This window comes from Olea europaea, unplaced genomic scaffold (assembly GCF_002742605.1).
Source record: "Olea europaea var. sylvestris unplaced genomic scaffold, O_europaea_v1 scaffold716, whole genome shotgun sequence".
Taxonomy (NCBI): Eukaryota; Viridiplantae; Streptophyta; class Magnoliopsida; order Lamiales; family Oleaceae; genus Olea; species Olea europaea.
The window spans coordinates 172,547-185,453 of NW_019265559.1; the positions used below are offsets into that span (position 1 = coordinate 172,547).

The 12,907-nt window shown below is 40.1% G+C and overlaps 1 protein-coding gene across 1 annotated transcript; it reads right to left on the bottom strand.

Annotated features, from left to right (window-relative positions):
- Nucleotides 1–10,046: 10,046 nt before the first annotated feature.
- LOC111390779 (membrane steroid-binding protein 2-like) lies at nt 10,047–12,631 on the bottom strand. The gene is made up of 2 exons (XM_023015886.1): nt 12,150–12,631; nt 10,047–10,612 (listed from the first exon to the last, which is right to left on the bottom strand). The coding sequence occupies exons 1-2, from the start codon at nt 12,455–12,457 to the stop codon at nt 10,261–10,263; spliced, it is 660 nt and encodes a 219-aa protein (XP_022871654.1). The 5' UTR covers nt 12,458–12,631; the 3' UTR covers nt 10,047–10,260.
- Between the last annotated feature and the right edge of the window lie 276 nt (nt 12,632–12,907).

A 12,907-nucleotide genomic window follows, 5' to 3' on the forward strand; every position in this document is an offset into this window, starting at 1 on the left:
TGGTCGCAGTCGTACAACTGACGCTTAGACTATCAAATTACAATTGTGTTTGACCGGCTGGAAGAAGTTCATGTTTGGCTACATGCTTTGTAGTGGCGGTTGAGGTGGGTGGTACAAATTTCTTTTTATCATGTCAAAATTTTTGGCAGTATTTGCATATTGTTTTAGATTCGGTAATTCCATCGACGATTTTTCCCATTGAAATCAATTTGAATTGATCCCAATATTTTGTTTTCTCCCCTTTTGCTTTCCCTTCGCATCGGAAATGTTTAATTCAGCTTCTTCTTCTTCTTCTTCTTATTTCACGCCGGCAACGTTAACTTCATCAAAATCAGTTGGACTATTACTTCTATGAGCACCCAAATCTGGAATTTCTTCAGGTATGGTATGTCATTTAGACCGAAAAATTCATTTCGAAATTGACTTTGTGGCGTCATCGGCGATTCGCCTTCTCCCATAACGAACAAGTCCTCAACAAATGAGTGAGGATCCATTTGTTTGGGAAGAAATCGAAATGTAGTAACTAGTAAATATGAATGTAAAATAGTAAAAGTATAAATGTAGCAAAAATAAATGTAGACTTGAGAAAGAATTATTGTATAAATGTAGCAAAATAAATGTAGAATTGAGACTTGAGAGTTAAGAAAGAGATTGTGTATTTGTTGTAAAGATGAAAATGGAGGTGTATGGGTTTTTATAGAAAAAAATTTGTGAAAAGAGTTGGTGGCCGTTTTGGCTACTATTCATAGTTCAATGACTATTGCAAACGGTCACTTTTTTTTTTAAATGATCATTTTCGGTTACTGTAGCTACACGAGCTAGAAGCCTGGCTCGTGGCTCGTTTCTTGCAAGCCCACTCGTGGACTCGCCAACGAGCACTCACTTCTTTGATGAGCCAAACGGGCTGTCAAGCTCAGCTCGGGCTCGTTATTTTACGAGTCCGAGTGATCACGAGCGCAATTTTGACGAACTGAGTGGCCGAGCCAATGAGCTGTTGGGCTCAATTGCCACCTTACTTGTGGTAGAAGCACTTCAAATTACAAGTAACAACGAACTAGAAATAACGAGCCCGAGCGATCACGAGACCAATTTTGATGAACCAAATGGTCGAGCCAACGAGCCGCTCTGCTCAATTGCCACCCTTACTTGTGGTAAAAACACTTCAAACTACAAGCAACAACGAACTATAACGAAATTCTTTCCTCCACTCGAAAATAATTTTTTGAATGATTTTTAGATAGTTTTTGTAAGAGTTTTTGATATAATGCTCAATACAAATTATATGGGATGCTCAATGCAAATGATAATGGACGTCCAAATGGTCCATTTATAGAAGATGAAATGTTGGGAATGAAGTGACACATCCCCAAACTTCGCAACCTTACGAAGGGAAGAATCCCTTGCTATCATCAGCCTGTCGTTGGCCTCTCGCTTGGGCGTCAATGTCATATTTTCAACAAAAAAAATTTTGTCCGCCTATCGCTCGAGCAATGGAGTTAGGCAAATTTGTCGGGCAATTTTTCTCTTTTCTTTACAACTTTGAACTGTAATTTCTTGTTTGTACGAATTGGTTTTGAGATTACAAATACACCATAACAATTTACTCGACGAGTAGAACAAGTTAGTCGACTTATATTCATAATTTTTGACTATCGAATCAAGTTCAAATATTTGGCCAAAGTTGACGTAAAGTCATTTTTCATGTTTTATACTTAACCAAAATTTTCAATCTTTAAATCAAATTCCAACAAATGTTGTGTTGTTGGAACATCAATTCAAATTGGCTATATATAAATAAATATAATGGGTTAAAAATAATCCAATATTAACCTTCAAATATCACATTGGTTTCTAGTTAATACGAGCATGGTCATTTACAAATGTGAGAAAAATTCATAATTAAGAATTTAAGTACCACACATTTCAAAATTAAGAAAATAAATTTCAAAGTTCAAAAATCATATTTTTATTAAAATTTTATGATTTAATTAATTAATTATTTATTTTATTGATTAAATATATTTAGGTTACCGATCTGCACAACTTGGTCATAAATGAACGATTTAGTTAGTCACTTATTATTTTTGGTCACTAATCAAAAAATTTTATGTCACAAATTGTTTTACAATCACAATTCAAATATTTTATAAATCACAATTTGTTCATCGGTCACAAATCAAAAAATTAATTAGTTACGGATTAATTTTTAGTCACAACTTATCAATTTCTCAATTACAAATCAAAAATTTTATAGGTAACATATTATTTTTGGTCACGGATCAAAAATTTTACAGGCCAAAGCTTATTCATTGGTACAGAATCAAAACTTTTATTGGTCACAACTCATTTATTCATTACAAATTATTAGATTAATTGGTTACGATTAATTTTTCGATTACAACTTAATCAATTGTGAGTCACAGTCACATTTTTTAGGTCATCTATTACAAATTCATCAATTGTTAGTCACAATAATTGGTCACAAGCATTCAACCCTATTTCTTCCCACTGACGACCATTTCCACAACCACAATCACTATCGCTATTACCACAATCACCACAATAGAGCACTGTTACCAACAAAGCCATCACCACTTCATAACAACCTGTCAACACTACAACACACTAACACTGATACAGAATCAAAACTTTTATTGGTCACAACTAATTTATTCATTGCAAATTATTAGATTAATTGGTAATGATTAATTTTTCGATTACAACTTAATCAATTGTGAGTCACAATCATATTTTTTGGGTCACATATTATAAATTTATCAATTATTTGTCACAATAATTGGTCACAAGCATTCAACCCTATTTCTTCCCACCGACAACCATCACCACAACCACAATCACTATCGCCATTACCATAACCACCACAGCAGAGCACTGCCAGCAACAAAGCCACCACCACTTCATGACAACCTGTCAACACTACAACACACTAACATATTCATTGCCACAACAGAAAAAATGGTGCCACTTGTCGCATCGACCACCACTATCAACATCAGTCACCACAGCGACTGTCAACACCATCAGTCACCACCACAATCGATCGCCACAGCGACCACTACCATCTCCATCAATCACCATCGCAACCACCATCTCCACTACACAAATTAGGGATTAAATGACCACCACCATCACCTCACCACCATAGCCACCAAACAAAATCGAATCCAAAGAATTAAATACCACACCACTGAATCACCACCACCACCGCACCCAAAAAAATTGAATACCACACTACTGAATCGCTGCCACCATCGCACACACCAATTACCACCACCATCACAGCTACACAACACAGAGCCTACTACACATCATCGACCGAAGTTTCCTGCATGAGGCGCTGCGCCATCATAGCACCGTGCTCTTGTTCTGGCGGAGCTCTCTTGGCAGAGCGGTCCATTGATGGTGAGAGAGGGGAGATAAGGGAGAGCGATAGCCATTGTGCGCAATGGCTTGCATAGCGGCGCTGCCTGGAGGCAACATGCTCTTTTATCGACGGAGCTCTCTTGGCGACGACATCTATTGATTGTGAGAGAAAGAGAGGAGATAAGGAAGTGGGATAGAGAGGAGAGGGATTAGGTTTTGAAATTGAAATTGTGGTGGGGGATAGTATATGGGTTAGGTATATAATGAATTTAATTTTATAATTATTATAAATTAAAAAATCTGATTTTTGTAATACTAAACTTAGCATATGATTTATGAAATGAGATCTTTAAAAGTAAGCTTCCATGTTGGCCGGCCAAAATTTACAGACATTGTGATATGCAATTATTATTTTTTAATGCCAAATGGCTCGAGTTTGCATATTTAACTATGCAAAAATAAATAAATAAATAAATCGAGTTTGTTAATTTTTTGTCACCACTAAGTCACCGTCCACGTTCAATAGTATTGTGAAGTTTTCATTTCTCCAATAGAAAATTAGCCACTGTTTGGTTTAGTAGAAAATTGGACTTCTAATAATTTTGACCGATAAAAATTGATGAAATATCGGCCCCGTTAATTTGAAGAAATGTATTATAGAATAGTGATTGATGAAAAATGTATGGTTAAAAAATAAGGAAATATTTTTTATTTGTATGTAATGTTATTTTAATGAATAATATACGGTTAAAAATGAGTACTTTAGAAAAAAATAATAGAAAAGAATGTAAAGTAAAAGATGATAAACTGGGGTATAAGATTGAAAAGTTGATAAAAATTGTGGGTCCTATAAAATACATGATTGAAAAAAAAATTTGAAATTTTTTTTTTTATAAAATAGGAGCCAAAGATGGACTTAATTACACAACCTGAAATTTGAGAAGCCTAAGACAGCAAAGGAAGCTTTATGTGGTTTATATAATTTGCTCCAGAGTAGGTAATTAGCCCTATGTCGTCTTCAAACAGAGTATGAATCGCATTTTATAATTTCTCAGCCCACATGCTTAAAAGAGTATACTTTGTTATCTTAGATCTTGTCCACTAGAGGGAAGAAGGTTCCGACGCGCTTCCAGCTTGCTTCGGCAAACGACGGGTATTCAAACTTTTGTAAGGTGAACATATTCAGCATATGGTGGCAATGAATCCAGGGGTTTATGGCCGTCTACTCCTGATAAACATCATTGGTGATGAATAACACTATACTACTTAGTTTTCCTCTATATTGTTCTTGCAACATTCTCAAAATTAAGCATGTTGCGTGTTGTCACACCTGGCCAACCTTTCTAGGACAAATGGCCCACTCATGGCGATCCACGTGGCACTCCTGCCGAGGTGACTACGTCCGAACTGCTCTCGTCGAAGTCCATCTGCCGAGGCTCCTTTTTGCCTGAAACCCATTGACCGAGGCCTACGAATCGAAGCCAGGCTGCTGGAATCGATTGAGAGCAGCTGAGGCCCTCAAGTGGAAGTATCATGACAAATGGCCGAAGCCTCAAAACTGATGCGCGAGCCTCTGAACCACAGGGAAACATCCTCCATGGTCACTTCTCCCAAGAGATCGCCTGCACAGATCTTATTCGAATGATTGATGGAACGTTTGTCATAAGCTTAAAGGTCAAGTCTTGTCACTAGCATGGAGGCCCTGCACAAGCAATAAATGCGCCGTAAGCTAGCAAGTCAAGCCCCATACCTAGGAAAAGATGTTTGAACTAAAGAGATGAGGCCACGTGCCACTTCATCCAAGGGCTCCCATTTCATATGTACTACTATAAATACTTCCCTTGTGTAACATCAAAAGGCTAATGCAAGATGGTGGAGGCTCTCCCGGAAAAGATGTTTGAACTAAAGAGATGAGGCTACGCTTTGGCTCACTAATAAGATCTCTTCAGGGAGAGCCTCCACCAAGGCCGGAGCCAGCGCCTCCTCCCTCCCAGCTAAGAAGCTCGGAGACTTCCCCTTCTCACGGACCGGCTTTTGCTTCACAGCCTCCTCCTCGACAGCCTCCGAAGCGCGCCTAGCTGCCTCTGCTCTAGCCTCCTCGGCCTCTGCCTGTCTAACGATCTCAATTTTGATGGCCTTCGAGGCGGCTGCAAGCAACTTCGGCTCGCCAGTTTGCTTTGCCTCATGGGACACAGAGGTCCCGAACTTCCCAGCCGAGCTGGAGATATGCACCAGCTTCCTCCTTTTTGGCTCCTCAGGGACCTTCTCCTTTCCCCGAGGCTCCTTTGGCTTCTCCTGCCTCTGAGGTGTTGCCTCCTCCAAGGCCCGCGGAGTACAGTCTTTGGACAGACGTTCAACCCTGCCTCGAACTTCCTTCGCCCCACTGGAGCCCGGCTTCAGAGGCCTCGCCTTCACAGTAGAAGTGGCCTTCAGAATGGAAGCCATATCTGGAGCTCGGTACTCCCTCTTCTTGAATTTATTTGCACAATACATTAGGTCAACATCAGTATCAGAACAAAAGGACAAGAAAATTGTAACTGTGGGAGCTTCGTACCTCTGGATGCCATCAGCTCAAAGTCCAGAAAATAACGACTCCTGTCAATCAAGTGGTCGAAGTGGCGAAGCTTCAGAGGCCTCCTGTAGATGTCCTCTATTACCTCGAACTCCTCGCGGCTGAGCTCGAACCTCGTACTACTATCTGCAAAGGAAGTCCCAACAGTTAGACAAATTCAAACCTTGGCTTCAGAAAACAAGTAGGGTCTGGGAGACTCACGAGCTTCGTAGTACTGGGTCGGCACAGTGCAAGTAAGGGCTTTGTCCCCCTCTACTGCTTGCCACTTACCTCGCACCCAGAACCAAGACTCCTTCCACCCCTTGATAGATGAAGAAAGTCCCACCACAAAAGGTGCGTGAGCCCCCCAAGGCGTGAGGTAGTACCACCCCTTAGACTCCTTCCCAATCACCCGATGCTGGAACAGGGTCATAAATATATGGAGAGGCATGTCCTCCCCAAGTGACACTTCCTTCCACAGGAAGTACGAGCCGACCAGCTGGCTCCACCCATTCGGCAGAACCTGGGTCGACGACAACATAAAGTTCCTAAGCACCGCCCTGAAGAAGGGGTGCAGAGGTAGACACATACCTGCCTTGAACAGGTATTCACTGATGGCCACGCAGCCGGGCCTCGGATAGTAGGCCTGCTCGTTCGGCTCGGGGACTAACATTTCTACATTGTGGGGTACATTATACCTCTCCCTAAGTTCCCCCAACCTCTTCCACGTCATGTTCGAAGGTACCCTAGACGCCCCCCACTCCTGGGTATAATCTACAGGGTCCTCGGTCATGGCATACCTATCCACCTCGGACTCTCCCATCTGACCGACCCCATAGTCTAAAGACGCCACTGTCACTAGCTCCCTACCCGAAGTGGACTCCATTTTTTCATTAAAAAGACAGTAAAATGGTATTTTCTGCAAAAAATACCTAAGGGAATTTGACACAAATGGAGATTGGCCGAAACTTGAAATTACAGTCAACCTCGACGCCGGAAAAATTTGAAGATTTAAGAAAATATCAGAGTGCAAGTGTTCGAAAATCCTGAAAAATGGGATTTCCTCACCTTTTATAGGGGTCCAGGACGAACCCCGCCCGTTAGATCGAATCTCACTCAATCTGAGCCCTCAATTTCAAATCCAATCCGAGGCGTTGAATTTAAAGGGTTTTTCAATCCTACGCCTCAGATTCATGCGTCCCACCCACGCACCTCTTCCAACGCGTCTACTTCTAGAAGCGCCACCTGCCCTTATAATTGCGTTTTTAATATGACGGCAGCCGGCGCCTTGGAAGTCGTAACGGTTCAGCTACTTTTCCTCGAAAACAAGCACAAGACATCAAATCATTGGCTCGGCAATCAAGGCACAATCATTACCATTGGACCTCGGCTCTTACCTCAACATTCAGCAACAAGCCTCGCAGGTTCGGTTCCTCAACCACCTCGGCTCCTTCCTCAACATTCAGCAACAAGCCTCGCAGGTTTGGTTCCTCAACCACCTCGGTTCCCTCCTCAACACTCAGCAACAAGCCTCGCAGGTTCGATTCCTCAATCACCTCGGCTCCTACCTCAACATTCAGCAACAAGCCTCGCAAGTTCGGCTCCTCAACCACTTCGGCTTCATCTTCAAAAGTTCAACACCTCGCCTACTTCATCGCTCACCCACAGCAACACTTCCCTAACTCCAACCATGATATAAATATCTATAGTTGGACTTGGGGGACTATTATTTGGAGTTCAAAAATTCCTTCAATTTTTACTCCATTAAAGTCCACGCATTACATAAATGAATATACTTGGACTTGGGGGACTATTGTTGCGTGTTGTCACACCTGGCCAACCTTCCTGGAACAAATGGCCCACTCATGGCGATCCACGTGGCACTCCTGCCGAGGTGGCTACGTCCGAACTGCTCTCGCCGAAGTCCATCTGTCGAGGCTCTTTTTTGCCCAAAACCCATTGACCGAGGCCTACGAATCGAAGCCAGGCTGCTGGAAACGGTTGAGAGCAGCTGAGGCCCTCAAGTGGAAGTATCATGACAAATGGCCGAAGCCTCAAAATTGATGCGCGAGCCTCTGAGCCACAGGGAAACATCCTCCATCGTCACTTCTCCCAAGAGATCGCCTGCACAGATCTTATTCGAATGATTGATGAAACGTTTGTCATAAGCTTAAAGGTCAAGTCTTGTCACTAGCATGGAGGCCCTGCACAAGCAATAAATGCGCCGTAAGCTAGCAAGTCAAGCTTCATACCTAGGAAAAGATGTTTGAACTAAAGAGATGAGGCCACGTGCCACTTCATCCAAGGGCTCCCATTTCATATGTACTACTATAAATACTTCCCTTGTGTAACATCAAAAGGCTAATGCAAGAATCAATACAAAGAACTACATCTTCTCAACTCCCTCTCAGTTTACTTGCAATACACAAATCGAGTTTATACACATTTACATATATATATATATATATATATATTTATGAACACCGGTCGGTAATTATTGTACAATCGGATTACGAACAACCCGCCGGATTCCGAACGTCACCGTCCCGCGTCGTTGGGCTACTCCCACGCCCTTTGAACCACTCGTTTTAGACCGTCCACGTGTCTTAGCGTGTTGGACATTCGTCCACTCAAGCGCGGGTGGGACCGACATCTGTTGGCGCACTTTTTGGGGTCAACAAAGCCAATGTTCGGTTCAGCTAAAAAGTTCGATTAAAATTTAAGTCAAAATGAAAAATTAATTTTAATTACACATTTCATTGAATACACAACTTTTCAACCGCGCATTCTAAAGTAGTCATGAATCTCATCTGTAAAATGGGTTCCATTTAGCACCTATTTTACAACTATTATTTTAAAAGTCTTTATTCTACGTACTCAATTTCAATGCATATTAACACAATAAAATATTTTGTACGTAAATTGAAAATTTTTCCATACATTTTAATTACACATTCTCGAAGTATTCGAGAAAATCCACCCAATGATTACTGAACTTTGCAGAAAATTCTCTAGAAAGTCACCGAACTTCAATACGTCCCTAAATAGTCACTGAACTTTGCCGAAATCCTCCAAGAGGTCACTGAACTTCAAAACGTCCCTGAATAGTCATTGAACTTTGCTGAAATCCCCCAGAGAAGTCACTCAACGTTGCAAATTAGGACCCCATACATAATTAGTTTAGTGACCTCCCAGAGACTTTTTGCAAAGTTCAGTGATCATTCAAAGACGTTTTAAAGTTCGGTGACCTCTTGGGGGACTTCGAAAAAGTTCAATGATCATTCAGTAACGTATTGAAATTCGGTGACCTCCTAAGAAATTTTCTACAAAGTTCAGTGACCATTGGTTGGATTTCCTCCGAAGTATTCACTATTCAAAACTTTATTTTTGCGAAATAATGGCAGTGCTTACTAAGTGCTGTTTGGTACAAGCCAAGAAATCTTGATTTATGTTACTTAGGGATTAAAAATAGGGGCTGAAATAAATGCACATCAGTTCTTGCTTTGAATTTTTTATTTTTTTTTAAAAAAAATTAGGGGTTGAGCTAGATACACCTCAACTCTTGATTGGAATTTTTTGAACCTCAGCCCCTATTTTTAAATCTGTCCCAACCCTGCTGGAGTAGCAGGGCGGAGAAATCTTTTGCTCCGCGCGTGGGGGCTTTCTGAGGCGAATCTTTGAATACAGCACCTTTTCAACTGTCATAATAAAGCTCAGCTTTCTTACCACTTAATTTTCATTTTTTTTTTTTTTGGGAGTGGGGGGTGAGGGTGGTTTCGGAAGGCCCTTTTTACGTATAACTAAATTATCTGATTCATCCTAATTTACTTATTTCTTTCCCCTCCTCGGACTTAGAAAAGAACAAAAGGAAATACAATTTCTTTGCACCCCTCAATTCTGATTTTCCCTTTATTAGGAATTTAGGATCCAAATGGAACTTAAAATTCAGTAACTCTAATAACCAGCAATGAATTCAAGAGATTCATCAAACTATATTGAACTTAAACGAGTCGTTTTAATTCTGAAAACATGGCCATAAACTCATCCATCAATCCACATCCCATGTGGAGAAGGTGAAGTTGTTGGAATTACGGGCATAATATGCAAACAATCAATGCAAATACACATTTATTAAGCCTCGGTCATTATGTAATACGAAAAACAGGATATTATATCGAGTTCATTACATAAGGAGTACCACAGTCCTTCACTAAAGTTAAACACCTGTATGAAACAGAATAAAGAAGCAGCCAAACATTATAATCTATTTTTATTTCCATGAAAAATGGCACACCTTTCTCCCCAGTTTGGTATTCTATGAGAACTCAATCTTTCTTGTCAGCATCATCAGCAGGCGCAGCAGTTTCCACAGCTTCCTTCTCAACACTTGCTGATGGACCATCTTCTGCAGGCTTAGCAGCATCGGCTTCAGTTGCCTTTGCTGTTTGACCTTCAGTCACTCCATCGCTCACGGGCACGGAACTTTTGACAGTTCCAACCTTGACATATTTGCTCATAAACTTGTATTCCCAATCTTGTAAGGCTTCAAGCTCAAATGGACCGAGGCCAGTGAGATCACCATTAAGATCTTTATCTTCAAAAGACATTTTTGCAAGAGCTCGGCTCGCATCCTTTCCAGCAAACAAGGCATAAGGTCCACCCGGCCCATAGAACATCCTGCAGACAACAGACAAGTGTATTTTTAGCAAATGTCACATAAATCTGTTATATAGAAAATAAAACTTGCTTTTAGAAGGTTCTACACTTAACCCAAGACTACTAACTTGCCGAAAAACCCATGTCATCTTTGGGGTATTCAAGCCGGAATTGCAAAGGATAGTTAATCATAAATCAATGGTACAATGTGATGTGGTGGTTAAAAAAAAAATTACAAGAATCTTGGAAGGAAAACAATAAATTACAATATGATGCCAATGATCATTGAACAGCTACTTCCATAAGTGCCACATAAGACAAGTCCGCAACAGATAAGGTTGCCACATCAGGCAGAGGCTTATTTCATACAAGTTATTTTCCCACATCATCTTATCAAAACAAATACACAGAATAAATATTCAGGTCTCAAACAAAAGTTCGAACAACTAGCTTGTTATCATAAGATAAAAAAAAAGTAAAAAGGGAGATTATATTGAAAGGCAATTAACTAATTTCTTAGTTGGGAAGGAAGCCTTGGTCTAGTGGTGAAGAAATGAGATGTCTCAAGTTCATATCACACAAGGTGTGGGTCGTGGATTGTTGAATACTCATTTCCAGTTTTGAATTAGCTCCTCCGTCAATGTGTGAATCACATAAGTTGTGGGCAAGGAGGAGAGGCAAAAAGGGGGAGAAAAGAACGTTTCTGGGTTCAGCTACCAGTCTCCCCAAAACACAGCCTATTTCATCGTTCAAAGACAACAGCATAATTGCTTTAATGGAATTACTCTGCGAGGAATTGGTTATACAAGAATAACTTCATTAAAAAGAAGAGCACTATCGTGCTGTGCTACCAGTAGAGTTTGTATAGTATCTAAATACATTATTTGGCTGTTATAAGTCTGTATTTTAAATGAAAAAAAAAAAAGAAAAAAATAAGGAAAAAAAAAAAAGACATATCCAGTATAATCATCGCATAGTTTAAGCTCCAATTCGTCCGCGGAAGCTGGCAAAAATTAGGAAGTTCTGGATATTTATTATAAGTAGTGAATTTCATCCATATTGGCAAACTGAGAACTTGTTAGACCTTACAGAAAAAACCAGGTAATCTGCATCTCTGGAAACAGAAAAACAAATATCACATAGTGAATTTGAAAACTTTATGCACACAAATCTCCAAATTCGAAGTAAATTACTAAATCCAAGAATAAGAAAGCATAAAAAAGTAAAAAATAAGATAAATGGAATAAAGCAAAAATGAAAGCCAGATTCAGTGATCAGGGACGGAAAAGGCCAGTATCTGAAAACCAGAAATCTCCATCAATCATGTCCCCTTAAATTGCCCGAGCTCTCACAAATCACGAAAATTAAGACAAAAAACTAGCAAATTCTACACAGCAGTTCATATCACCAAAATCGACTATCAAAATTTTTGAACTTAGGCATTAAACCAAAAAAGCCCAAACACCAGAATCCATCACATACGCCCACTCAAAATTCAGAAGGGCGCCAACCCAGAAATCAGAACAGAAAAAAATTCACAAAGATTAAGAAAGTATACCTGCTCTGCGAAACATCGTAGATCTGACCCTTGATAGCCATGAGCAAAGGCTTTTTCGGATCAGACCCATCATACTGTTTCAACACTTCATCAGTAATTTCACCAAGCTGAACGGGAGGTGGAAGTGGCTCCATCTGCTCTTCGACACCTCTTGACCTGGGATGGCCATCATCAGACGAACCAAATAAAGTGGACAGCGTATAGTACACAGCAAGGCCCAGAGCAAGAACTGTAAAGAAAGTAGCTGGAGAGAGACCCGTGTATTCTGTGATTGATTCTTTGAAGGTATCCCACAGTTGAAGGGCCATCGATTTAGGGGTGAAAAGATTGAACAGAGAAGATTTTTTAGATGAAGCGAGAAGAACAAGGAGATGAGGTTGGCGTTAGGAGCGTTGCGTTTCTTGGTTTCCCTTTGTATATGTTGGACCCCAGGGACTGAAAAGTCACTTTATTGGACTTTAGGTATTTTCATTTGGAGGCTACCAAATATTAATAATTCTCATTATTGACACAACTCAATGTACTAATTTTTCCTGCTTGATTTCAAAGAGAAAATCAATATTTTAGGGAATAGTGGGTACTAATTAAGATTTGGATTTATTTTGTCAGACAGTTCACATTATCAAATTAGCTATTAATTTTTTTTTAAATCATTTGCGTTTTGAGAATTTAAGAGCAGATGACAATCAAATAAAATTGCAGATTATTAATTGACTCGTGGATTGCAATTACCATATTACTGGAGATTAATGTTGTCA